Below are 27,765 nucleotides of genomic sequence, written 5' to 3'. Positions count from 1 at the left end.
TTTACTGAGGATGCTATGTCCTACTATGTGATGCAGTAAAACATCTTTCACACGCGCGGACGAGTCGAAGCAGAAAAGCTGTTTGAAACCTCGCCTCACATGAACATCTCGTTTCCCGCCGAACAATCATCCTGGGATATAAGGAGCGCCAGGAACAAAACCCCGACCATTAGTAACCTAGATCATCCGACCGAAGCTGATTTCCAAGCTGACAAATTAAAATAACGGCAAAGATCTTTTGGTGGGCAAAATTGCCTGCCCCACTTCTCTGAGATGTTAGTGCCGTGGATTTTATTCGCCGATACGAAGCAGCGCGGGAAATATACGCCATTTTCTCGGAACATAACGTTAAACAAGGAAGACAGAAACACGTTAGGATCCTTGGGAACATGAACGCATGGGAGAACTTGGGCGACTGAATTAATCATGTAGCCTCTTCCAGAGAAAGATAGCGTTTCGGAAGTGGTGAAGTCTCTTGACATTTCAATAGCTGAACTGGCTAGAAATAGTTACATCGTTAGACCAACAACCGTACAGCACACCGGAGCTTGGGTATTATGGCCTCTACAACCTCTCTATCTGCGAAGCAGGGCACCATGAACTTGGCATGTCTTTCACCGATCGTTGGATCTGACTCCGACAGTGGCCTGGGAACGGATAGCAGCGCTGGACGAAGTCCGTTCCCCGAAAACACATTGGCTCCATGGTCGCCAAGCATAATTCATGATGAGCCAGTCGCAGTGGTTGGAATGGCGTGCCGCTTTTCCAAAGTCGAATCACCTTCCCAACTTTGGGATCTCGTCACGTCAGGTCGTACAGGACGGACAAAGATTCCAGAGAGAAGTTGGAATGCAGAAGCCTGGTACCATCCATCTAGGCAGCGGACGGGGCAGGTACGTCGTTGTGTGATTTCGCCCCAGCAACCCCAGGAAGGCTGGCAATGACTTTTGCCCTCTAAAACACCTATTTACTATTCGCAATGATCGCTCACTAGAGATATCCCCAGATATGCACGACTTCAGGTCATTTTCTTGACGATATTTCAAGTTTCGATGCCCCATTCTTCTCAATCTCGGCCGATGAGGCCGCATCCATGGATCCAATGCAGCGTCTTGGTCTTGAGATTGGCTACGAGGCATTTGAAAACGGTCAGCCACCCACGCCATGCAAGCCCGGGAAAGGCCATCTAAGAAGGACATAGATATAATCTTGGTCATTGTGGCTAACTTCTACAGCCGGAATTCCGATGGAAAAGTTGGCACGAAGCACTACTGGAGTATATAGTGGCGTGATGACCAATGACTACCAGATGTTGGCAGAAGGGGACCCGTCTTCCTTAGGGACCAACTCTGCAGCTGGCACTGGACGGTCGATGCTATCAAACCGCATATCGTGGTTTTTTGATTTACGCGGACCTAGTCTCACGATCGACACTGCATGCTCGTCAACCTTGTATGCGTTGCACTTGGCTTGTCAGTCCATTAAAACGGGAGAATGCCATCAGGTGGGTGCATTTCCTTTTTCCCATTACGAACATAGCTGCAGATAACGGTCCATCGCTAAACGTCTATAGGCATTAGTGACGGGACATAATCTTATTTTGAATCCGACTTTCTTTTCCCAACTTTCTGCAATGCACATGGTTAGCCCAGACGGAATCAGCCACTCGTTTGACTCCTCAGCAAACGGATATGGACGTGGAGAAGGCATGGCTGGTGTTGTAGTCAAGCGGCTGTCCACTGCAATTGCTGACGGCGATGTCATTCGGGCCGTGATCCGGGCCACGGGAGTTAACTCTGACGGCAAGACTCCTGGGATTACTGTCCCAAGTGAAGAAGCCCAAGCCGACCTGATCAGGGAAGTATACGAGAGATCAGGACTGGACATGGCTCAAACCTCCTATTTTGAAGGTAGAATAACCGTAACGGCCTTGTAAACCTTGTGAACATTTGCTGATACTCTCCCAGCGCATGGAACTGGCACACCAAAGGGGGTATGTAAATGATGCATTCTGGTACCCATTTGGGCGGAAGAATCAGGGATATCCTCGACTGACGCTCGCCTGGTAGGATCCTATCGAAATTCGTGCAATAGGTTCAACCATTGGTGCTGCTCGACGGGCTTCTGGAATGGGGCGGTTGGATGTTGGTAGTGTGAAGCCGAACATTGGCCATACTGAAGGCTGCGCTGGCTTGGCAGGCTTGATCAAAACCGTTCTTTGCCTCGAAGCTGGACTTATACCGCCAATCGCGGGTCTGCAACAAATCAATCCCGAGATAGCTGCCGAAAACCATCTAATCAACTTTCCAATGGCAACAAAATCGTGGCCCGGCAGTGGTCTCAGACGAGCAAGCGTCAACTCCTTTGGTTTTGGCGGCGCCAATGCCCACCTTGTACTGGATGATGCGAGATCGTACTTGAAGGAGATGCGAATCAAGGGAAGACACATCACAAAAAAGGCCGGATATCGCAATCAAGATTCAACCGATCAGTCATTCGACACATCGGAAAACATGAGGCAGCTTCTATTCGCGATATCGTCGTTCGATCGGCAGGGTCTTGGGCGCACTGCTCAATCTCTGGGAGAGTTTTTGAGTCAAAAGAAGCCTGTCCAGTTCGAATCACTCGCGCACACCTTGAACGTTCGACGGACATCACATCTATTCCGGAGTTTTGTCACTGCCAAGAGTCAAGAGGAGCTGGTCTCTACGCTTCTGTCAGTGAACAAGGAGAAAGCGCAGCCTCTCAAAATCAGGTCGTCACGGAGCCGACGGCTAGTCTTTCTGTTCACTGGCCAAGGCGCACAACGCCCAGGAATGGCAAAAGAGCTCGTCAGGGAGTGCCCCACCTTCAGAAACAGTATTGCAACCAGCCAAACGTACTTGTCAAACTTGGGATGCAGGTGGGATTTGATCGACTTGTTAAAGAATGGCGACGCGGAAACCATAAGCGACCCAGAGTTCTCGCAACCTATGTGCACAGCAGTGCAAATTGCGCTTGTACATGTCCTTTGGTACTGGGGAGTCACAGCTGCAGCAGTTGTTGGTCATTCTTCCGGTGAGATGGTAGCCGCATATGCTGCCGGCGCCGTGTCTCACGAGGAAGCTATGCGTGTTGCATACTACCGCGGGTTGTTATCAACCCAGGTCAGCCGCCGCCTCGGGAGACCAGGAGCAATGCTGGCGGTGGGTCTATCTGAGAAGAGCTGTCGAGAGTTCCTGCAACGCCACGATTTCGCAAACACTGTCACTGTTGCCTGCATCAACAGCCCGCAGGGTGTAACTCTTTCCGGAGACGCCCAATCGATCTCGCGAGTTGAGGCTAGTCTGAAGGACGCCGGTCACTTTGCGCGCTTGTTACGAACAGGCGGAGTGGCATATCATTCTCCCGACATGCAGATCGTTGGCGAAGACTTTTTGAAAGCTCTTGGCCCATTGAAGCTACGTCACAGGCCTCTAAGTGTGGCAATGTTCTCTTCGGTGACGGAGAGTCTGATATTGGATGCGGCAGAGCTCAATGCCAATTACTGGTACACAAACATGACTTCATCCGTGCGCTTTTCCGGGGCGTTGCACAATCTTTTATTGCATGAAGGTCAAGATGGTCTGTCACCAAGCATACACAACACCACGGTCCTCGAAATTGGTCCTTCCAAAACACTTGCGGGGCCTGTTGGTCAAATAATGGCTGCTGCCTTCGATTCTAAGATTACAACGGGTCTTTCATATTTGTCAATACTTTCGGCTGGGGAAGACTCAAGGGATACGTCACTAGCCGCGGCTGGAATGCTGTGGGCTATGGGACAAGCTGTGGATTTGGACAAGGTCAATAACCTGTCCTCCCGTTGCGACAAGCTGAAGCTGAACGAGCTTCCAATATTGCCGTCCTATCCCTGGAATCATTCAAGATCTTACTGGCATAAGACGTCTCCAAACTCCACAGCTCTGGGTGCGTTAACTGTACCTCGGGCAGACCTCCTTGGTGTTCCTACCGCACCACAGAACCCTTTTGAACCGTCATGGCAAAATGTTCTTCGCCAGGATGAGCTACCTTGGCTTGAGGACCACGCAGTCATGGGTGCCGTCCTATTTCCAGCTGCTGGCTACTTGGTAATTGCTATGGAAGCACTTCGCACTCTCGCTCGCAAGAAGAATTATCCGTTATACGGCGTTGAGCTCTTGGATGTCCAGTTTGAGACAGGCCTGACCCTGGAGGATCACGAGAGTGCTTTGGAGAGCACAAATCGTGGGCAAGGCATCAGATTGACCTTGAAACCACGTGCTATGGATGAGTGGGAATATGACTTCACCATATACGCTACTTCAAGCTCCCCCGAGGAATGGCGACGACTTGTGAGAGGCACCGTTGTGGGTATAAGAAACACGAATGTCCTACGTCAGAAAGAAGACGATTTCGAAACTTCATCGAGAAAAGTGGAGTGGCACAGTGTCAAACGTCCTCAGCTCCTGGAAGTTCAGAGGTCATCAATTGACGTTGTTGATCCGGCAAACTTTTATACAAATCTCTCAGCGATTGGATTGAAGTATGGCCCGACTTTTCAAGGACTCAATGTGATCCGCTGTACGCCCGCAACGACAGCTTGTAGGGTTGGTAAAGCCTACGGCGAGCTTATGGTTCCAGACACTCAGTCTACAATGCCTGGGGCCTATGAGTGTGAATATTTGATTCACCCTGCAACCCTCGACGGCATCTTTCAGTTGGTCTTTGCCGCGCTCAAGGCCATTTGTCCTGGGGGAATGAAAGACGCTGCTGTGCCCGTATCGCTTCGGAGAGCCTTCATTGCGTCATCAATGCCGAGAAATGTCCACTCAAAGCTGATCGGTGTGGCCGACGCGGAGTATGACGGCGATGCGAAAGCAAGTCAATCAGCACCACGAGAAATCATTGGGAGCCTGGTGTTCTCCGACGGCACTTTAGAGGAGCCTGCAGTCATGATCGATGGCATCGTACTCCGCGAGTTACCGGTCGGTTCGGGATACGAGGCTGTCATGGACAGCAAGAGTGACGCTCGCGAAAACAGAATTGAGCGCACGGCCCAGTTCCTCTGGAAAGAGGATATTGATCAGGACTTCGACCTGTGGAAAGATTTGATATTGTCGAAAACAACCAGGTTGGATCGGTGCTCCTTCTTCTTGGATCGATTTTACCACAAACGACCGAATGCCAACGCCGTATGCATTGGCAGCACGGAGCTGCATGAACGACTTCTTCAACCCGCAGTCAATTATTCTGGAACTAGACGGACACATCCTCTCAATCGCTGCACTTTGGTCACATCCCTAGAGAAATGGAGCGCAGTCATCGGAGTTTCCAGCTCATCAACTCTAGAGAACCCTACGACCGAGAAGTTTGATCTTATCCTGTTAGACGAGAACATGCTGGCGGAGGAAGACCTACACGACGACCCACAGAGAAGTTCAGACTGGTTCTTTAAAACCCTGAGTAAGGGTTGTGCTGCTGGTGCTTGGTTCGTCTTGCTCGGAGGTGACGAGAAGTCAGTTCTTCCAATGTCTCAGATCATGTCGGGGGTGGGGACTCGCTCAAAAATCAAAGGCATTCGCATATCCGAGGCGTCTGTGGATATATATTGTATTGGAGATGAGCTGGTTTCCATTCATCCACGCATCAAAGCACTGCAAGAACAAGCACTTCAAGCTGATGACGTCGTCAAAGAAGGCTTCCGACACACCGATATCATCATTCTAGAGCAAGATTATAGCCGGAACACAAGGGCAGCATGCAACATTACAGCACCGCTGTTGAACCGACTGGCATCAACGGGGTTCCGCATCTCTCGTGCAACTCTAAGACAAGCAATAGCACTCCGCGACCAGTTCAAAGACAAGATGATTATCTCGTTGTTAGAGCTGGGACAGCCGTTCGTTTATGATTGGGGTCATCAGGACTTCGCAGACTTCCAACAATTGGTAGACTCGGCGTCACACATTCTCTGGCTTACAACAGGTGGTCTCCTGTGCCCGTATTCAGAAAGAAGCCTTCTTTATTCGCCAACCGTGGGGCTGCTAAGAGCGCTCAGAGCAGAGTACCCACAGTTGGTGTTGGTCCATTTGGATGTGTCAGAAGCCACATGTTCTGACACACCAGAAGCCATAGTGGAAGTCATCTCAGAGACGTTACGTTTGAGTAGAGTGAGCGAAGAAACCTCCTACAGCCTGGAAACCCACTTCGAAATCTACGAGTCTGAGTACATCGAACAGAGTGGCTGTCTCCTCATACCTAGGATCATGGCACACACAGAAGCCGATAACTACGTTTTATCGGAGACATCGAGCCAGGATGGAAATCCTCTCCTTCCAACCTTCCGGGGATCATTCAATCACCTGGAATCAGTGCGGCTTCAAAGTCCACATCTCTGGTCGCAGACGATTGCTGAGTCTCGGCTAGGGTACTGGGTTCTTCCGGAACGTGCCACTGAGAATACGAGGGAAAATAGTCCATTGATGGGCTTGCAAAAAAGAACCTCGGCAATAATTAGGGCGTCCCATTTCACTGTCAAACCTGGCACCTGCCCCAGACTGCAAATGGAGAATGGCTTTGAAGTCCCCATGGCGTTTCACACGCTGGGCGTCATCACGGGCTTGAACGAAGTTCATTCAAGTCGAACAGACTATCGCACTGGTGACTGGGTGCTGAACACTACCCCCCAACCAATCCAGCCTGAATCGATGCATGACGTCAGAAAGCTGGTAAAGCTGCCCAAGTCTGTTGCAAAGGCACCCGCAGCTGCTGCTTACTGGCTGGGACCAATTTCCACGGCATATCAAGTTCTCTCAGTGATAGGAAGCGTCTCACAGGGTGACTATGTTGTCATAGACGTGGGAGAAAGCCAGACGCTTGAACGGGCTTTCGCCATGGTAGCACATCACCTTCGTGCCAGAAAAGCACTTATAATCGGAAGAGGAAGACTCACAGAGCAAGTCGACAAAGATGCTCATTCAGATGGGCCGGAGGACGTCATTATTTCACGGATTTCTTGCCTTAACCGAGCTACGATTAGGTACTTGCAGTCTCTCGCGAATGGAGTGAAGGCTGTGGTCTCTACCACCAGAACGAAGGAGACCCTCGACATGTTGATAAGTACCTTGTCTTCCGATGGTTGTCTCATCCAACTTGACCCAAGAGGGCAGGAAGACTGCCTAGACAATCGATGCCCCAAAAGCTCTCAAATTTTCAAATTCGATCTCCAACTATGGGATCATTCTGCCTCAGAAGAGTATAGAATGGCTATCTCTAGAGTTTCGACTTGGGTTGAGACCGGCACCCTCACGCTGCCCGACGCATTGAGACAAGCATCAACCAGCAACGCCAATGACCTTGCAATGATTTTCGAGTCTACCACACACGGTACAGAACAAGAAGATGCCAAGATTGCCGTCTCGTTAGGACATTCAGATGAGGTTCTGATGCACAGGAAGATGCCAGCATCACCACCTGGAAAAATCGACAATGCAACGATGCTGGATAGTAACGCAACCTATATTATTTCAGGTGGGCTTGGGTCTCTGGGGCTGCACATGGCCAACATGCTTTATGAATTGGGGGCAAGACATTTGATGCTTCTCTCTAGGTCTGGAAAAGCGAATTCATCTGACATAATGGCTGCACTGATGAACCTGGAGAGAAACGGTTGCAATGTCGACGTTGTTGCATGCGACATCACCTCTATGGAGGACATGAAACGACTGGGATCGAAATTCAGCGAGGAGTCAAGACCACGCCTCAAAGGAATTATCCAGTCTGCAATGGTCCTCGCAGACAGCACGTTTGCGAATATGACATTTGAGAACTGGCAGAAAGCTACAGCTCCCAAAATCCAGGGAAGCTGGAATCTCCACAACCTTCAGCGTTTTATGACCGAAGGAAGTTCTTCATCCGAAAATGATGTTGAGGACCTGGACTTCTTCATCTTGCTCTCTTCTGTCTCGGGGGTCATCGGGAACAGCGCTCAGGGAAACTACTGCGCCGGAAACACATTTGAAGACGTCCTTGCTCACCACCGCCGTGCCAATGGAATGGCTGCAGTAAGTCTCAATATAGGGCTTGTTTCGGACTCTAATCACTTTGGAACGGGAACTATGTCATCTTTCAAAAACATCGACGAATATCTACGCGTTTTTGGACACCTGGCTCCTGTTGTGGTCAGCACTGCTGAGGTGCTAGCAAGCGTCAAGATGGCCATTGCTGCATCTAATAAGCAGAATACGGCGTTGACGTCTTGTCCGCTCCAGATTCCCCCACAATTGGTAGTGGGTATATCGTCCCGAATCAGGCGATCGAGAGAGCTTTTGAACTATTGGTCTTTGGATCGTAAATTCGACCATCGAGCTGCATGGGGAGACGATGCGGGGTGGGAAGGTGATCTGGCCCCGAAAGCGAGCTTGCTAAGAGCCAACGAGGCCCTTCCTTTGGCACAGGACTTGAGCTCGGGTAGGCTTGTGGTAGAGGACCTTTTGAAAGCAAAACTTGCTCAAGCTATGACGCTAGATGTTGAAGGAGTGGACGAGGAGAAGAGTTTGGGATCTTATGGGAGTAAGTTCCATCCGAGGCGCCAGCTCCCTCCACTAGCGATCTTTACCACTGCTAACAATTATCACAGTCGATTCTCTGAAGGCAACGGAGATGAGGAATTGGATCAACCGGGAATTCCATGTCGATCTTTCTATTTTCGAGATCCTCGCACCAACTCCAATTGCAAAGCTTGCAATGAGGATTCTTAAAGCATGCGACTTAGTAAACCATGATGCACTGGGATCATAAGGAGGAAAGCTGGCCTGTATGTCATTGTGCCTTTTTTTGGTTAGGTTTCCTTTCTCCTCTGCTTCTCACTTCTTTTCTGGATCGGCAGCCAAGTATTCTTAATGGATGACTGCAGGGCGCTCGTTCGTTGAGGGGTCTATTGGAACATTACCAAGCCGGTAGCGTACCTAGTGAGTACCTTGACGGACATTTAAAGAAGACATCTTGATCTCATACATTTCAAGTGGCATGACATCCCCTCGTGATATATTGACATCTATCACTAGTTGCGCTGTGGTAAACAGCTCAGTTGCGGAATAGTCGATTGCTATTTAGAATACCTCAGCGGCATAGTCTTGCTATCACACAGTCTTCCACTAGTGGTTTCCATTCCGTGTGATTCGGTGCCCATCCCATATTTCTCAGTCTATCAGCTCGACACTGCGCACTAACGCCCCAAAGTCCCGGGAGTTCAGGCATAAGCTCGGCAAACTGGGGATATTGAAGTGACTCGCACTCCATGCCTCTGGAAATTCCATTATCTGCCCCATTCACGGCAGATTGAGCCGATTGAATAGTGCTCCCCGCGTGACGTGCTAAATCTCCCATCTCGAGTTGCCCTGCCTCGACGTAGAAGTATCCACCCAGGCTTTGTCTCGACTCATCTCTTTTCCATCGATCGACAATGAAATAAACAGCCGACGCCAGGTCTTGAGGAGATCCCCAGCTCCAAGTGTTGCGCCCATTTCCCATCATAAATGGACATCTGTCTTGACGACATAGGACAGCATCAACGTAGTTGTGCACGAAACCCCTCGTTCGCACTGGCCCTGTTCCATTTCCCACGGCGAACGGAAGACCCATAATCACTGCAGTGATATCTCCTTTGCCCTCTGCGGCGACAAGTTGAAGAAAAGCTCGTTCTTGTGCCACGTGCCAATGGTGAGTAGGGAGTGCCATAATTGTGTCGAGATCCGCGACATCGCTCATTGATCTTCCATTGGGAGGCTCTCCGAGCCGAAGATTCTTAGGATCTGCCAGAGAGATGATAGCACTCAGCATGATGAAGAGGGTTGGGCGCCGACCCACATCATGCTGCTCATCATGTCCATCTCCAGCCTTTGTCGCGGCAAGACCGGCTAGAAGAGATTTGACGCCCTCCTGGGTGTTTCGTGCAGCGTATATAATAATGTCTGACACCGTTGCAGCGTCATAGAGAAGCTTCTCATTACTCAGGTCGCCGAGTAGTGTATGGACTTCCGGATATGAAGTTGTAATGGTTTCGACAGCTGAAGGCGATCGCACAAGTGCAGAGACCCGAAGGGTGGCAGCGTTTGATACAGACCTCAGGTGAGAAAGAATCGAGCCACCTATGTAACCGGACGCACCGATAAGGAGAATTCTGACGGGGACTGGCTGGGCAGGCATCACGAGTATTTTTCCCTGGCTATTGCTGTGGCTGTGGCTGTGACGGGTTAGAGACCAGTCTTTCTTTCAAGGCGTGGATTACGGCTTGAAAGGAAACGGTGAATCTTACTTAAGATCCTGCAATAATTACATTAGGCTCAGACAGCCTCCACGAGACATCTACCTGTACGAGTTTGTTTGATGATTCCATCACGGGCGCTTTCGGGTAATTGATTCTCATTGAAACATATAATGTAGTAGCTTATACATGTATTACATCGCGGCATTATTTTGTCGGTAAACAGTGCAAACGGTGTAAAGTTCAGGCGAATTTCCGTCGCGGTGACACCGCAAATGCCCGAGCTCACCAGAGGTCTATCGGGTAATTGTCGTGACAAAATTCGCTTCGAGGCTATTGATCCGAAAAACGACCGACGGTGCTCCTTGACTTTCGACCCAGATGGCGCGGACGTAACAGTTGTGTCCAACTAATTGGATATGTTATGGTTCAAGGAGCCTTTGTCATGACACTCCAGCAATAACGGTTTTGGCATGTCAATTCGAACATCGCAACTCACTTTAGTTCCGGACTCCAATCAAGACCGCCACCACGCAAACCCACACACGCTAATGTCTACACCAATGCCTAGCAGTATCTCAGCTGCTCTGAGGCAAACTGGACATGTTCAGTTGGGCCACATCGACTACCAGGCAACACTGAAGATTGTTGCCTTACTCATTGTTATCTACTGGTGCCTTGTATGGATCTACCGCATCACTCTCCACCCCCTGGCTCATTACCCGGGTCCGAAGCTCTGGGCAACCACTTGTCTTGTGCAGACATTCTACGCTTTGCGTGGGGAGTTTGCATTCAAGGTCGCAGATTTACATACCAAGTATGGCCCCGTCGTTCGTCTGGGGCCGTCTGCGGTATCTTACATTGATGAAAAGGCCTGGGAGGATATCCATGGCCGACACGATGGGCGGAAACAATTGAAAAAGGCCAAGGAATTCGTGCCGACAAGCCCTCCGAACGGAGCCCAAGGGCTGGTATTTGTCAAGGATGACAATGCTCATGGACGGCTGAGGCGAAACTTTTCACACGGATTCTCCGACAAGGCTCTGCGTGACCAAGAGGATATCATAGGAGGATATTTCGAAAAGCTTGTCGCAAGAATTCGGCGGTCAAGTGATGACCACGAGCCAATCAATATGATGAGGTGGTATCAACTTACCACATTCGATATTGTTGGAGATCTCACGTATGGCGAAGATATTGGCTGCATGAACGATGATGCGCGCGACCTTCACGTAAGTCAAGTTCCACGGTTTCTGGTGGAATGCTTACTTATTAACGACAGAAATGGATTGAGAATTTGTATTACATTGTGAAAGCTATGTTCCTTCTCGGATTCATGCGAGATTTCTTCCGTCTTGACAAGCTGTTGCTCATCGTCATGACTTCTGATAAACTGCCCTTGAAGAAGAACAAACATCGACTTATGCTCATCGAAAAGTTGAACCGTCGGCTGGAGCGGAAAGAACCACGCAGCGATTTCATGGAGCATGTCATTCGCAATCTCAATACCCCGACGGGCATCACCTATGATGAGATGCTCATGACATCGTCCAATCTCCTCATGGCAGGTGCCGAGACAACAGCAATGACATTATCCGGTGCGACGTATCTACTTTGCAAGAATAAGCATGCGCTTGAAACTGTCACTGTAGAGGTCCGAGAAGCATTTGGGGCCGATCCAGCAAGGATCGCAATGACCACCACTACTGATCGTCACCTCCCTTACCTCCATGGCGTTATCGAAGAAACGCTTCGTTTGTTTCCCCCAGTTCCAACAACACTCCCACGCGCCACTCCGCCTGAAGGTCATTTCATCTGCGGGAACTTCGTTCCAGGGAATACGCAGGTATTCGTAAACCAACTGGCGGCATATCGGTGGCCGGAGCATTTCGCAGAATCTGTATCATTCAGGCCAGAGAGGTGGAATGTCCAAAACAAGGAACCAAAGTACGAGCATGATGCAAAGGGCGTTTTTAAGCCGTTCTCCACTGGACCACGGAACTGCATAGGGAGACATTTGGCGTATGCTGAAGTTCGTACACTGCTCGCTAAGATTCTTGTGGAGTTTGATATGGAACTGATGTCAGAGAGTATTGATTGGATGCAAAGTTTGAAGATTTACGGTGTTTGGGAGAAACGACCACTAATGATACGGTTCAAGCCTGTGACTCATAGGCCGTTAAAATGACGTTGGGCAAGAAAACAATCAGATTCATGCATATTAAGCAACTCGAGTTCCTCTGATAGATGATAAATTGCACGTAAGGCTTGCTAGCGACGAGGGCTGTGGTCCAGAAAGCAGAAACTTGCATATTTTTGATGCGGCTAGGGAGTGCAGCGCTTGCGTTGCTAATGCTATCGAATCTCTCAAATCCGCAATCTGAGCTGGAACAATAAACAGTTTACCTCATGACACGATGGTGTTTGTGGTAAAATTGAACGAGCGACGCAAACCTGTTTGTGAATGAACGTTGACGCGCGACACAAAGTAATATGAGTCTAAACGGCGCTACTTGATTAACACGGTACTGCCTATTGAAGGCTTCATCAATCCCGTCATCGCTCATCCTTCACATCCAACATTGAAGTGACACTGTTTAGGCTTGTGTTTGCAATTTCGAGCTGTTCTCTACCGAATGGACTATTCAAACCTGGGATAAAACAACTTTGCAGAGATCTCTGACACTCTCGCCGTTCAAGATACTCAAGACAGGCACAGTCACCTCCAACTCCTTGAAAAACCACGCTCTTAGATCAACGGCAACCAGTGAATCAATCCCAAGATCCATCAGGGGTACATCTGCGCGCAGTGACGAGCTTGAAAGCTGCATTGTGTCTTGTATCTGCGCCGAGAAGCAGCTGCTCAAGGTCGCCAGTCGCTCCTCGTCAGTGGTCGTTTTCGATAATTTCTCGCGTACATTCTTGGCCATGTCGGAGGTGCCGCCCGCAGACCCACCCGCGGCCCGATCATCAAATTTCTGACCCGCCCGGGCTGTGAAATGCCCGAACCTAGGATCTTTGTGCCATGCTGCCGATACAGGAGGCTGATCGATTGCGACAGCAGTTTCGGACCCGAGACCAACAATCACGTCACCAGTAGCGGATGCGTTTGGTGGCCCTCTCAAAATGGCCTCATGGAAGGCATCCAAGACATCTCCTTCTCCGATGGCTAGAGTGTTGAATCCACGTAGGTTCGCGTGAACTGTCTGCAGGCTTGATGCTCCTGCATTAGCGAAATAGCCAACGCCGAAAACTGTTGAGAGATCGACAGTCGATGCAGCTAACCCTCTAGCACGGCGACCGGCGACAACAGCGCGTCCATACATATTGCCAGCGCAGTAGTTGGACTGGCCTCTGATTCCAACGATCGCGGACATGCTGGACATGAAGATGAAAAAGTCCAAGTCGGTCTCGTGGTAGTATTGCTCAACCAAGTAAGTTCCTCTGACCTTTGGGGCCATTGTTGCCTGAAGTGTCTGGAACGACATGTTTTCTAACAAAGTGTCGTTGAGAACCATGGCCCCGAAAACGACTCCAGCCACAGGGTACATAGAGTCTCGAATGCGATCACAAACGTCTTTAACTGAGTGGGCGTCGGTGACATCCATAGAGAAAGAACGCACGTCGGTTGCTCCCAGACTCTCCATTTCTTCAAGCCACACTTTTGGAATATTGGGCGCTCGACTTGCAAGTGCCACAGATCGCGCACCGTTCTGAATCATCCACTTCGCAACCGACAACCCTAGATCGCTTGTGATTCCAGCAAAGAGGTACGTTTTCTTGGGACTGAAAAGACATGCTGGATTAGGAAGAAGCGCACTACTGAGTTGGCCCGTAGGACTTTCGTCTCCTCCAGCCAGAGACCAGTCCAAAATTTGCGGATCTTTGGCCAGTAGGTAGATGGTCGCGTCGGAAACTGCCACGCGCTTTGGCGCTTTCAACTGACAGATGTCGTCCGATGAAGTCTGCAGATGAAGCTGCAAAATTCGGGAGGCCAAGGATATACTCTGGTCAACGATGGAATATGGTTGATCAGAATTCATATCCGTCCACGTTGTACCAATTGCAGGTTTTGACTTCAGCCGGGGCAAATTGTCGTCGACGGGTTGTGCTTCTAAAATTTCGAACCATCCATTCGGAAGGAGAAAGTGAGGTTTATCTGAGTTGACTCCGGAAGCGACATCTGGGTCTCGGATGGATGTCCAATCGACATAGATACCGGATGTATGTCTGCGGAGCTGGGACCTCAGTCGTTGAGTTGAAACACATGGGTGAATGTAAGAGGCGATTCCACAACATCCGGGTAGTACCCTTGCCATTTTTTCCCGTGCGGTAACCACGTACAGCCTCATGTCATGTTCCTGAGCAAGTTCTGAAATTGCAACCTCGAAAGCGTGATTGGGCTCGACAATCATTATCGCTGCTGAAGCAGGGAATGCCTCCACCGCCAGTCGGCACAACGTGCGTGCCGCGATGGTGTCTCTTAGAACCGACAGAAACACGACGTCTTGATCGATTAGTGTGAAGGGTTCAAGGCCTTCATATCGAAGAGGAATTTTCAGAGCACATTCCGAGCTGTGAAGGTGTTTTTTCGGACGCCTAGGGGTAAGGATGATGGATTTCTCTGGTTCACCGAGTGCCGTTACGTCAGGTTGACCTAGGGAGACATAAAATTGATCATCTCCCGTCGAATAAAACTGAACACAGCGTGAATGTGTCAGAGAAAGACGATAACTTGAACTGGCTGCTGGAAAGCATTCGCGTTCTGTGGATAAAGGCGGTGTCAACTGAGCCAGAGAACCATCGGACTCAGGAACAGGGCGGGAGCTTGAAATTGCATCTGGATGGTATGTGAGAAAGTTTTCGACTGCGCCTAGCACTGTGAGACACGAGTTGTTGGGCTCTTCATTATGTACGATCCCATCCCGACGGACAAGGTAACGCTGATTGGATATGTCAAGTGGCACCAGGCGTGGCAGAAGCAGACGACCACATTCGATTGCCATTTCAAACTCTGCAGAGTTTGTCCAAGTGACATTTTTTGAGTCGACATCGGATGCATCCTTCGACGACAAGAACCCCGCTTGCCAGACAATTCTGGAGATAAGCTGGATTGCATCAGAAGAGGTGCAGTCATCCACGTCAATGAAGCGAAGCCTGAGACCCGGGTTCTCGTATCTGGCGCAGCGGCCGAGCCCAACAATCATGTTTTGATTGGGATCCCGCCCATGCACACGCCCACTGGTAACCCAGAAGATATCGTGAGAGGTGCCGCTGAAAACAATTTTCAAGGCCTCCCAGTCAGCGGACGTAGGGCTACCTAGCAACGGGCTCTCGATGTCCGAGAGGACGATAACCATGCTGCTGGGAAGTAGCGAGCTGGCAGCAGCCGTTTGTAGCCCGTCTACAATCGTGACTGTAACGCGATCACCGCACACGCCGAGGATTCTTGTCTTTAACTCAAGAGCCATGCCATGGCTGATGGCGTTTTCTTCCTTGCCTTTGACAATGACAAGACTATTCGCAGAGAATTCGGTGGTTGATGTTGGAACGCATTCTCGGAATGCCATCCAGTCTTCGTCCGTTGCTCGAGCCAACATTACACTGGATAGATGGTCTTCCGGGTGTTCCATATCTCGGAATATGTGCTCTGTACCAGTCTGGAAACCGGAGGCTTGGAGTACCTCGTGCCACTTTCCCGTCGTCAACAAGGGGCTGAATGTGTCCTTTCGCCACCGGTCTTCAAAATACCACCAGCCCGGAACCGCGCCCATTAGATACGGTACGAGGACTTTGTCGACTGATGTGACTTCAAGTAGCAGAAGAAAGCCACCTGGCTTCAAGAGCTTCCGCACATTCTTCAGTGATGCTTCAATGTCCCTTGTAGCATGCAGAACATTTGAGGCAACGATTATGTCATACGTGGCCGGCGTCAATGCTTGATCCACAACGTCCGTCTCGATATCCAGAGTTTTGAATATCATCCGGCGAACCTCGGCTGCGAACTTGATCTTGGCTTGAGGAAAGAAACCGCTGGATATATCGGTAAACGTGTATGAGCCGTATGCGCCCCCAAGCCCCGTAAACATAGCCTGAGTGGCACCTCCGGTTCCGGCTCCAACCTGAGAGTCTCCGTCAGTATGACCGCCAGAAATATTTTGAATGATTCATACATACCTCGAGAATGTCACATCGTGGAAAACGATGGGCAATGAGACTTGCCACTCGACCGAGATACCGGTTGGCCCGCGCGTACATAGCTGGCTCGACGTATAAACGTGCAAGCATGTCATTTCGGAATAGTACTTCCAGAATTGTCTGACCATCTTCTTGCCGCATGACTCTCAGTATGTTTGCGGCAACTGCTTCGAGTATCTGGACTTCAACACGATGTTTGATTCGGTCAACCCGGCGCATGAGGGAAGAGCGGCGCGCTGGATCACTTGCCCACGGGTTGACATAGTTAGAATGGGGGCCGCCGCCAGGACCTTCGAGACGGTGATGAAGCCACTCCCAGAATCGTCGGATGAACCAGGGCGTCCTCGTCTCATCGAATGCCTCAGCCATAGTGAAACTTTCGTAGACATTGCACATATAGTAATGTGCCAATTCTTCGACAGTTTCAAGGCCCTCAAGATCTCCAAGGGTGTCTGACTCCAGTTGAAAATCTCGTAAGGCGTCGTCTGGGTCAGGAGCCCATATTTCTTCGCAAAAGATGCCTTCCTGATACGAACCATGTGAAGGGACTAGGTTGACACACCGAAGATCCTCTACCTGGAATATCATGCGATATTGATGTTGATTATTGCCCGGCCGTGGATTGACGCCGGGTGGGGGATCGAAAGCCAAACCTTCAACGGTCGCAGTCCAAGATGCGAGCGTGTTTCCTTCTGACACTCGTCTCAACTCCTCACGAATGCTGCGCCCTTTAATTGTAGCATCGAATAGGAATCCAGATTCAGTGTCCATGAACGCACGGTACGCTGAGAGTTGAACCCGTAATCGGCCGATAGTTCGAGGAAGATACGGTGCCAACAGTCTTCCATCCCCGGGCGAAGCAAATGCCGCCAGTGATGTTTGAAATGCATTGTCGAGGGCGGCCACTGGGAAGCATGAGCTGGCCTCTTTTGTTTTCTGTGTATGTTCCCCCATTGCTTCTCCAATGTTTTGATCATGAGGCCTGGCTTTTGTGAGCGTGACATTCGCGTGCCGGACAGTGGACTTCGCTCGACCTAAGCATCGCCGCAAGGAATCCACTTGGAATGGAGCAGTATACTCAAGACCAACAACCTTATACGAGTCATATATCGAAGTTGTTGATATGGTGTGGAGATGGACCGGGTCGTCATGATACGGCGGCATGCCGCTGGTGAAAACAGATGACGATGGGAGTCGTAAATTTGCCACGAGATGGCCGTGGCAGGCAACGTAAGGCTCATTTAATCGAGCAGGCTCTCCAACGGCGGGAAGTTGGGCTTGAATCGAGAACGAAGCATGTATGGTTGAACTGTGTTTTAGCACAGTAGTTTTGGTCTGACTGGCATCCTTGATTCCATCCAGCACAATGTCGTGTAGCCGTATCAGGATGTCAATACCCTCCGTGTTCTTTTCGGAAAGCATCACAGCTCGTCCGAATTCCACATCTTGAAGCTCGATAACATCCAGCTCCAGGTCAGAGCTCGTTTGCGTCGATGATTCCTGACACAAGATTTTGATAAGGTCGCTGGTGGCATCCATGGCCATAACACAGTACCCAGCGGCTGGGAATACTATCTGGCCTTGCACTTTGTGCCCGCGAAGCCACGGAATCTCACTGACGCGAATTATCTGGCGCCATCGCCACTCTCCCAATCTCACCGATTCCGCGGACTTCCGGACAGCGCCGGTGTACGAACTGTCATACCTTAACCCCTGATCAATACAGTGACCAATGAGTGGAGATGACGGCTCCCGACGGAGAAGCTGTGACAGGCGAGCCGACTCGCGCCAATAAACGCGATCATGTAGCCATGCCATGGTTGGCAAGCCAGCAAGTGGAACTTGGCTTTTGTTGCTTGAGACGGACGTCGCGTCAAAGTCGATATTGATTCCCCTCTCCCACAGAAAGCCATAGACGCTGGACAAGCTATCCCGTTCATCCACGCCGCGGGCGAGAGTACCGCGATAGGCCAACTCTCCATTGAAAACGGTCAAGGTATCTACTACCTGTCGTCGAAGCGCTGGATGAGGGCCAACCTCCAAACCTGCCCGGACTTTCTTCAACTTTGCAAGCCTTTCCAGGGCGTCCCGAAAACGAACCGGAGCTAGCATATTCTCCACCCAGTACTGGGCCGAGTTCAATGACTGTGGAAGATTGTGCAGGTTGGCGTTCGAGATCGGCTCCCAATCCATATGCACGCTAGATATCCAGACACAAGTTGGTCTGTTAGACGTTGGCTGCGGCCCATCAAGCCGACATCTCGAGAGTGCCTCACGATAGGCATCACCAGAAACTCTCATGTGAGGTGAGTGGTAGGCTTTGTCAACCCTTAGCATCTGAACTGGAACATTGCGATCCCTGAGCAAGGTCTGCATCTCTCTCAGCTTGTGTAAGTCGCCACTGAGTGTGACACTCCTCGGAGCGTTGTTGGCTGCGACACAGACATGGTCGCGGAACCCGAGCTGGCTGTCGGAGCAAAGAATTTGAGCATCATCCCATGAGATGCCAGCTGCAAGCATACCGCCTTTCCCTCCTTGGTCTCCATCAGTATCATGTGGACTGCGAGCGAGTTTGGAAAAACGTCCTCGGTAATACGCCATTCGAATGGCATCGGCTGCTGATATGCAACCAACAGTGTAGGCTGCTGCAAGCTCACCCGAGCTGTGGCCGATAACAGCCGAGAAGTTGACGCCTACGGATCGTAGAGTATCGACCAGTGCAACCTGTACTGCAGTAGACAAAGGCTGCGCAAATTCAGCCTCAGCAATGCGAGATTCGCCGATTGGAGCTCGAAGCTCCGTACTTAGAGACCATTTGCTACTGCCAGAGAGTTCTTCCTCAACAGCCATGGTGTCTAATAATGCATTTTCCAGTCGGGCAATAGATTGCGCGAAGGCCGGGCATGCATCGAGAAGCTTGGCCCCCATCGTAGCCCATTGGGCACCCTGGCCTGTAAACACGCCCAGAATTTCCGGGCCTTCAGAGCCAGAGTTCCATGTTGTGGAAGAAACCCCGATGTGACTCCCATCGTGGTATGCCTTGACAGACGTACGCATCTGTTTCACCAGAATCGACCGCGAGCTGCCAGTGAACGATATCCCATATTCCAGGCGAGTCCGGCGCTTCTGAGTAGTCCAAGCAAGGCTGTCGAGGTTCACATCGGGATGAGCTTCAAGATAGTCGGCATACCTTGATACAAGAGATGCAAGGCTGGGCTCTTTCGCAGCAGAAATGACGATATTCACTGGTGGTTGTTTTGGGGTCTTCGGTGCTTTGTGAACAGTGCCCTTTGACGCAATCGCATCGAATGACTCCAAGATTGCATGTGCATTTGTACCGCCGAAACCAAAAGAGTTTACAGAAGCACGACGTGGAATCTGTATGGCAGGATCTGTAGACTTTACAGGTTCTGGCCACGGTAAGTGTTCTGTTGGCACCAGGAGCTTACCCGGGCCGAGCATCGGCGCAATCTTAGGATTCGGTGTTCCCAGGTGGAGATTCGACGGGATGAACCCCTGGTGAAGCCCAAGGCATGCCTTGATAACCCCCGCGAGTCCTGCACAGCCTTCAAGGTGGCCTACAACGGTCTTCACTGAACCGACGTAGAGCTGCTCAGGGGGCGCGGATTGATTTGTTGGGGGGGTAAAGAAGGCGTCCCAGATGGCTTGAGCTTCTATCGGGTCACCAGCTGGCGTTCCCGTTCCATGAGCTTCAAAGAATTGGCATCGGTCTTCCGCTTTTCGCAGATCAAGCCCCGCTTTGGCATATGTCTCTCGTATTAAGTCGGTTTGCGCTGTGGAACTGGGCATTGTGATTCCAGTTGTACGTCCATCCTGGTTGACGCCAGTTTCACGCACAACAGCATAAATGCGATCTCCGTCATGCAAAGCTTGTGGCACTGTCTTGAGGATAACACAGGCGACACCCTCCCCGCGTGAGTACCCATCGGCCGCCGATGACCACATCTGGCATTTGCCAGTCGGAGAAAGCACTGCAAATTGGTAATTAGATTGGCCATCAAACATCCAAAAATGAAAAGGCGTAAGTCCGACCTACTGTTTAAGTTGCTCGTCATGACGTACATATCAGGAGCTAGCAACAAATTTGTTCCTGCCGCAACAGCCATACTCGCCTCGCCAGACCGCAGCGCGTGGACCGCGTGGTGGAGAGCAACGAGTGACGAGGAACAGGCAGTATCAATGGTTTCGCTTGGGCCGTGCCAGTTGAAAAAGTAAGAAAGGCGATTACTCGCAATACTTCGAGCTCCCCCAGTCACAAGATAACGTGGAGCGCCATCGATGTCGCGAAGCTGCAAATCCTGCCAATCGGTTGACATAAGACCTACGTACGCAGCAGTCGAACTTCCCGAAGTTGCTTGGAGGGGTATTCCAGCGTCTTCTAAACCCTCATAGACTACTTCAAGCAACAAGCGATGCTATGCTTAGATTAGCTCAAGTACCCTCAAGGTCTGTGAAGAACACATCTCCGAAGCAAGGTTATTACATGCCTGGGGGTCCATAGCCTCAGCTTCTCGGGGTCCGATGTTGAAGAATGCCGCATCGAAAGTTTGGATATCCTGGTCATCGAGGAAATACGAGCGTTGAGTGTTAGTCGTGCCATGATGTGCGGCATCCTCGTGGTAGAATCCGGACGCGCTGAACCGGGATGGAGGAATAGGCGCCGAGAGATCAAGCGGTTCGCTCAGCAAATCCCATAGCTGGGAGGGACTCGACACATTCCCAGGCAAGCGACATCCAATACCGACGATTGCAATGCTATCCTGGCGCTTGTCTCCATTCATATCATGAACAGGAAATTGTGAGCCATCATGCATCTTGTTGGTTTCGTGCTCACTAGTACCACTCATTGAATGTGGAGTAAACATGTTGACTGAAAGGGTGGATGGTTGTAATGGAGAACAGTAAGAGCGGTACACTGTCACTTAGGATTATTTTTCTCAGAATGATATTCACTCAGACTTAACAAGTAATAAGATTGAGCCTAACCCAAGTATTCTTGATAATGATGCGTCTGGTCCTTTCGTAGTTGGCAAAGAAAGCACGTGGTCGCTGAATAAACAGGCGTTGCGATTATCACCCGGTGCACATTTGAGGTGGGGACTCGAAAGACGCGGGTCATTTCGACGCACGCCAATAAGCCACCGCAGAAATCGGAACCTTTCCCCCGCCCCCACCAAGGGTGAAAGGCACCTGGAAATGGGCAATTGGAACTGAATCAACGAGACCTGTCACATCACTATGAAATCAGCTTTCCTGGCTATGATTGAGTTGTAATCGTTCTGAACCTGAGACAACACAGGTCAACACAAGATCAACACAGCAATCTCACCATTATGATTACCCACGCCCTGAAAACTTTCGCGCTGTTATTGTTTGGGAGCCTAGTCTTGTACGCAGGATGTCTAAGCTTCTACAACATCCTTCTCCATCCCCTCAAAGGTATTCCAGGACCCTTCGCCGCAAAGGTTAGCCGGCTTTGGCTTTTCTATTGGGATTACTCTGGGAATCCCCACCGCCATATCCGGGACTTACATGCAAAGTTCGGTGAGATCACGGTCCTCCAGACATATTCAAGCTATGAGAGAGTGTTCTGTCTGACATGGTGCAGGCCCTCTTGTCCGCATCTCGCCCAATGAGGTCTCCATCGACGACGTCAAAGCAAACAATATAATATATTCCCAGACGAATCCATGGCTAAAGCCACACTACCATTATAAAGCATTCCAAAGTTCCAAAGCGTACAGCATTTTCACAGAACTGGATCACGAAGTTCACGCTGCGCATCTTCGTCTAATAGCTCCAGCCTTTTCTCACGCTCGGATCACAGGCGTCGATGCTCAAAATATGCTTTGGGAGAAATGCTGTCTAATGATTGAAGCAATAAATCGCAACATGGGGCAAATCAATTCGAACGACGAGAAGCCCAAGCACCCCCAAACCGCTGAGGTATGCTTGACAAAGATGTTCCGCAGTTTGTCACTGGACGTGGTGACGGAGTGGACATTTGGTCAATGTGCCTATAGCCTGAAAAGCTTCCATTCAGACTTGTTTGAAGTCTTCGATGTGGCAGCGGAAAGTGTGATATTCGTAAGAAAATATTTCCGCTAGCTTCTTGGCTGATTACGGGAAGACCTCGGTTGCTAATAGTAATGGACTCAAAGTTTCAGCACATTCCCTTTTTACGGCGTCTCATACCATACATAGCGCCTTTGGTACCTAAACTGGTTCCGAACAAGCTGCTTGGTCAAGTAAGGCTCGCTTTCCATCTGATTCATGTACTTCAGAACCGTCATGCGTCTAGACGATGCTTCTCAATGTCTCGGCGATGGTGATGCTGATGGTATGAAGTATGCGCAGCAGGCTCTCGAAGCCACAAGGAGAAGAAGGACTGAGGCAAACGACTCAAATGTCGACGGCTCTGTTTTCAGCAACCTTGCATCAGAGGCATGGCAGCAAAAGCGGGGTTTTAAGCCCTCAGATGGCCAGATCATTTCTGATGGCATTGTCATCCTTGCAGCTGGTGAGATTTCCATCTTGAATTGAATGAAAAACATTTGGAAAATGATCAACATTATCTGTAATAGTTCACCGAGACTGTCCGAATTTACATAGACTAACCAGAATCAATGCTGACCAAATAGGCGCCGACACCACCGCTGCAGCTTTGTCCGTCGGAATTCATCATCTCGCCAGGCGTGCTGATCTTTGGGTTGAACTACAGGACGAACTAAAACCTGTGATGACGATGTGTGACGGCTGTCCTCGACTTGAAAGTCTTGCCCAACTACCACTCCTCAATGCGGTGTTGAAGGAAGGCTTGCGAATCTCTTGTCCGATTCGTGGTCACATGCCTCGAATCGTGCCCAAGGGTGGGTGGACGTACCGTGACACATGGTTCCCGGCAGGGGTAAGCGAATAAGGGCAGTCCCAACGATGGGCCTCGCTGACCTTGCGAAATCACAAACAGTCAGTCGTTGCCACTTCCGCGTATTACGGATGCTACAATCAGACTGTGTTTCCCAATCCTGAGCACTACGATCCATCGCGTTGGCTAATTGCAAGCGACACCAGCGAGATGGAAGCCCATCTTCAGCCGTTCTCAAGAGGAACTAGGCAATGCATAGGGCAAAAGTATAACAAGACAGGTGATATACCATATCTCCGTTGACTCTTCTAACTCAAATTTAGCTTAACCCTTGCAACACAACGCCTCGCAATCGCTACCATTGTTCACAACTTCCGCCCAACAGCTATTCGAGACGGAATGATTAGAACACGGGAATACGTCACTCTCTTGGTAGATTCTCCACTAACTGTTGAACTTTCTCCCTGGTAGAGCGCTTGAGGTGCATAAATGTTTGCATGTCTGCTCTGAAGTGTTTTACGGTTTTCGGGTAGTTTTGAGCAGTCCAGAATAAAGATTTGAGCTCTTCTGTGAGTGAAGTGATAATCCATCAAATCCCACAACTCATTATGTTTCGCAGTGCATTGTTTTAGTTGGCTTGTACGACTGTGGTAAGCGATCGGCTAGAAATGAGCTATCAGACGTCTGGGAGCTGCGTTCTCTTCTCGCATGACACAGGCGTTTCGGTTGTTTCATTTGGCGACGTTGTTGGATGACCCCCATCCAACACCAAAATTATAAGCCATCGGGCCATTTTAATACATATCGGGCGGTTGTGTCGCACGACACTACGCTGGCTGTGCGTTCTAGATTCAGCCCGATGTGATGGACTTTTAGCCCAATGGGAGTTTGAGACGACGAGGAGAGTGAACTAAATACTGGCCGCAACCAGAACATAAAAGTATGTCCATGCGATAGACACGAGAAATTGGCGCTGTTTAGGTATGGCGATACGCCCAACACATGGAAAGAAGAAGAAAACCAGCCGACCAATACACTATGCCATCCCGGATACGTATTCTCTGCCTCCACGGTGACGGTACCAATGCCACGATCTTCGCAGCACAGACACGTCATTTACGCCGCGCACTCGATCTTCAGGGCATTGACTTGGTTTACGTGACCGGTCCATTCGAATGTCTACCGGGATACGGTGTTTCGCCGTTCTTCGACGACTGTGGACCTTTCTATCGTTGGAGTCCAGACTTCTACGAACAAGACGATGTGAGCCAGTGCTGCGATGTTGACGAAAGACTCGACCGTGGCCGGGGTGTCATCGACGCTCTTGATGACCTGCGGTACGAATTTGGCGATGTTGATTCAAACATCGACGGAGGCGGTAAAAACACCTTTGCTGGCATTCTCGGATTCTCTTCTTCAGCCGGTGTGGTCGCTGGAATTCTTGCCGCACAGGAAAATGAGCAAAAGGCAACTCCAGTATGGCTGCACTTCAAGTTTGGCATCCTTATTAACGGAACTGGGATGCCTTTGCCGCTCTCAGAGGTGTCCAAGATTCCTCATGCAGCTTCCATCACGACGCCCACCGTAGCGGTGGTTGGAACAAACGACCGATGGCAAGCAGAAAGCAGGCGGTTGATTGGATGCTTTGGGAATGATTCAATCACCTTGTTTGAGTTCAACAACGAACACAAGGTTCCGGCGGAGGAAGCACAAGTTGAAAAGATTTCCACAGCAATCTGCAAGTTGGCGCGTGTAACAGCATCGCTGTAATATATCTCATGCCGAATGTATAAAATCTACTTGACTCATAGTCACCATGTAGCTTGCTCCAATAGAGTCTTATACATCATATGCAAGATAGATCATATTCATGGTGCCAGCCGAATCAAAATATTTCCTTCCAGATTTGCGATCTTGTGTACACCAGCTTCAATATTGACTGGGCGTTGCGTACCGTCTTGCAGTCTGACTTCGTATCTCTGGATGAAACGAGCCAGGATAACCTTCATTGTCCACAAAGCAATGTATCGACCGGGGCATGAAGCTTTGCCACGTCCGAAGTCCAGTCCTGGCCCCGAGATTGACTCAAATGCCAACGATGAAGACGGCGCGTCTGGTATATCTAAGAAACGAAAGGGTTTGAACTCAGTGGCGTCAGATCCGTATATGTTGGGATCATGGTTGAGCGCATACGATGGCATTGCCACTGTAACTCCACGGGGAATTGTAAGTCCATCGGACAACTTAACTTCAACTAGGGCCTTGCGAGCCATTACCACTGTATTATTAAGGTGTGATTAGCTCATGACAGACTTCGTATTGGCAGAAAGTCTCTGAAAATTAGGAGGGTGAATCCTCGGACTTACCCAGCGTTCCTGGGCTCAATCGAAGAACTTCCTTCATGAAGCTGTCTACTTTGCGTAGCATTCCTATGTTTTGGAGTGACAACGTGGCGCCGTTGGAGAGCATCGTTCGTATTTCCTCACGAAGCGGCTTTTGATATTCTGGGTAGGTTGCAAGGTCGTAGATACATTGCATCAACTGCAAATTTGCACAAGGTCAGTAGTCAATTACTGCTTGGCTCGTTGTTGATAATTGCAGTAGCCTTACCGCGTTGACTATCTGATCTGGAAGCAGCACACCATATCAGTTTGCAAATTCGTCACCTCTTTATCAGATATTGGATCAACGGGAAAACGTACTATCACCAGCAAAAACATTGTCGAAGATCTGACCTGTCTGAAAGTTAATATCGACCCCTCGCCACCCGGCGGAGTGATTCAACTGATATTCAATCATATCATGGTGCCGGTCGTCGTGCATATTCCTGCAGGATAATCGTCTCTGGACAAGAGGGTCAATTCGAGACGCTAGCTCTCTTCTAGCTGTCATGAGCGAACGATAAGTCGGTAGAAATTGTTTCGCCAGAGGCCGCAAACAATCAGGAATCGTGCGTAGATCACGCGCCGCCAACATCATTTTGAGGCCTAAGCCGTTGGCATGGTCAAGCCAGCCTGGATCCCGGCACAATGGTGCGTCAACCAAAACACGGCCGAATGCCTGATTGACAAGAGGCCGAAACGATGGGTTGATTTCAACTGAAATCCACCCATCATGAAGTTGTTTCCTTGTTTCCAGAGTTTTGTTGATTGATTGGAACCCCCGCTGTTCCCAGTTGTCCATTGCTAGGCTGATCTCTTCATCCAACACAGGGATAATGTGCGCACCGTCTCGTTTCAGGCTCCCCATCAGCGTCTGCCGGCCTGTCTCGTCGTCTAGATAGTACCGCCATGTTGTGTGTCTTGACACCCAGAAGTCATGAATTGCGGCTCCAAAGCTGAGCTTATTTCTTGGTTGCGCTGCCAGATCATTGGCGTAGGATGCTGGCAGCAGAACGAGGTCTGACTTTGGCCCGACGATTTTGTAAGGGCCTTGGGGGTTCTCAAAGTAGCCTTTCGATAAAAGTCGTCCAAAGTCGTAAAGGGCAGCATCTGGTGGTGAAGCCAACGGGACATGCATTGTTGGACGTTGGCCAATTCGCCATAGAAACTTGACGATCGATAAAGCGGCCAAAGTACCAGCTAGAAAAGCAGCCATTGCAGCCCCAGAAGTTGACAAAATCCCCGCAGTCCGCAACACACCCAAAATCTTGCTGCTAACAGCATCATTCGGTACCGAAATGTTGGTGCTTTGTAAAGTGTTCATATTTGGTATGGGCGATCTGTGTCGTGAGATGGGCCACAGTGAGTAGAATTCGGGAGGTCCAATGCAGAGATTAACTGCACAAAGCACAATAGGTGATCATTCATGTCGTGCAAATCTCAAACCCCGTAACCTTCTTGAATATCCCCGTAACATACAGTTCGGGTGAAATCAATTGATTCATTCAGCTTATGGGATCTTCAAAACGGCCCGAGGGGTGCATGGTGGATACAACCAGTAATGCGAGGAACGCCCCAAACCTTAGTCTCTTAGTCATTGTTTGATTTTCCAATTTTAGCTTTCATACTGACTCTGAGTTTCCATATTTGCGATAACCGTGTCATAGTAGCTTCGGCACTGGCGAGTAACTGACGGCTGATCGCCGTCGGAAGGAACACCAATGAATCACGGCATAAAGCCTGGCGTAATCAGAGGTCAGAACTTCTCCGTACATCACAGTGCTGCGTCTGATCAACATTGATCTCGGAGGGTCTGTGGTGAAGGTGGGCGGCGATTTCAAGACGCACATGCGTGGAGTCTCACGTCCTCAACGTTTTGCGCTCCAATCACGACTTTAGGCATCGGCCAATGGACTGCACCCCTAAACATCATTTGCTTTTTCGGAATCTCGCGTGCAAGATGGTCTGACAGCTATGTGCTGCACCCAGCTCGAAGTCTCGTTTTGCGCCATTTAAGTGTACCTATCATGCGGCCG

At 50.0% G+C, this 27,765-nt stretch overlaps 6 protein-coding genes across 6 annotated transcripts; 4 read left to right on the top strand and 2 right to left on the bottom strand.

The window, feature by feature from the left end:
• Positions 1–1,102: 1,102 nt before the first annotated feature.
• alt5-4 (Highly reducing polyketide synthase alt5) lies at positions 1,103–6,169 on the top strand (the record flags this gene model as incomplete). The annotated part of the gene is made up of 6 exons (XM_066151021.1): positions 1,103–1,148; positions 1,236–1,504; positions 1,574–1,910; positions 1,968–1,993; positions 2,070–6,073; positions 6,127–6,169. The coding sequence occupies 6 exons, from the start codon at positions 1,103–1,105 to the stop codon at positions 6,167–6,169; spliced, it is 4,725 nt and encodes a 1,574-aa protein (XP_066009571.1).
• A 1,468-nt stretch (positions 6,170–7,637) lies between these two features.
• Positions 7,638–8,799, top strand: mlcB (Compactin diketide synthase mlcB; the record flags this gene model as incomplete). Its single annotated transcript, XM_032031529.1, has 2 exons — positions 7,638–8,571; positions 8,639–8,799. 2 exons carry the CDS (start codon positions 7,638–7,640, stop codon positions 8,797–8,799), a joined length of 1,095 nt encoding a protein of 364 aa, XP_031888901.1.
• Positions 8,800–10,827: 2,028 nt separating this feature from the next.
• On the top strand, positions 10,828–11,974 carry aclL-6 (Cytochrome P450 monooxygenase aclL; the record flags this gene model as incomplete). Its single annotated transcript, XM_032031528.1, has 3 exons — positions 10,828–11,496; positions 11,547–11,869; positions 11,917–11,974. The coding sequence occupies 3 exons, from the start codon at positions 10,828–10,830 to the stop codon at positions 11,972–11,974; spliced, it is 1,050 nt and encodes a 349-aa protein (XP_031888787.1).
• Positions 11,975–12,909: 935 nt separating this feature from the next.
• On the bottom strand, positions 12,910–13,725 carry CGGC5_v002670 (Reducing polyketide synthase; the record flags this gene model as incomplete). Its single annotated transcript, XM_032031527.1, has 1 exon — positions 12,910–13,725. The coding sequence occupies one exon, from the start codon at positions 13,723–13,725 to the stop codon at positions 12,910–12,912; it is 816 nt and encodes a 271-aa protein (XP_031888899.1).
• Positions 13,726–15,137: 1,412 nt separating this feature from the next.
• On the bottom strand, positions 15,138–21,297 carry BOA6-1 (Reducing polyketide synthase BOA6; the record flags this gene model as incomplete). Its single annotated transcript, XM_032031526.2, has 4 exons — positions 15,138–15,143; positions 15,199–16,386; positions 16,442–20,454; positions 20,967–21,297. 4 exons carry the CDS (start codon positions 21,295–21,297, stop codon positions 15,138–15,140), a joined length of 5,538 nt encoding a protein of 1,845 aa, XP_031888898.2.
• A 3,089-nt stretch (positions 21,298–24,386) lies between these two features.
• Positions 24,387–25,118, top strand: FUS5-3 (Esterase FUS5; the record flags this gene model as incomplete). The annotated part of the gene is made up of 1 exon (XM_032031525.1): positions 24,387–25,118. One exon carries the CDS (start codon positions 24,387–24,389, stop codon positions 25,116–25,118), a length of 732 nt encoding a protein of 243 aa, XP_031888663.1.
• Between the last annotated feature and the right edge of the window lie 2,647 nt (positions 25,119–27,765).

This window comes from Colletotrichum fructicola, assembly GCF_000319635.2.
Source record: "Colletotrichum fructicola Nara gc5 chromosome Unknown KSG_Nara_v1_contig02, whole genome shotgun sequence".
In the NCBI taxonomy this organism is placed as follows: Eukaryota; Fungi; Ascomycota; class Sordariomycetes; order Glomerellales; family Glomerellaceae; genus Colletotrichum; species Colletotrichum fructicola.
The sequence above is the reverse complement of the archived record's forward strand: the minus strand, read 5'-3'. Positions and strand labels throughout refer to the sequence as shown.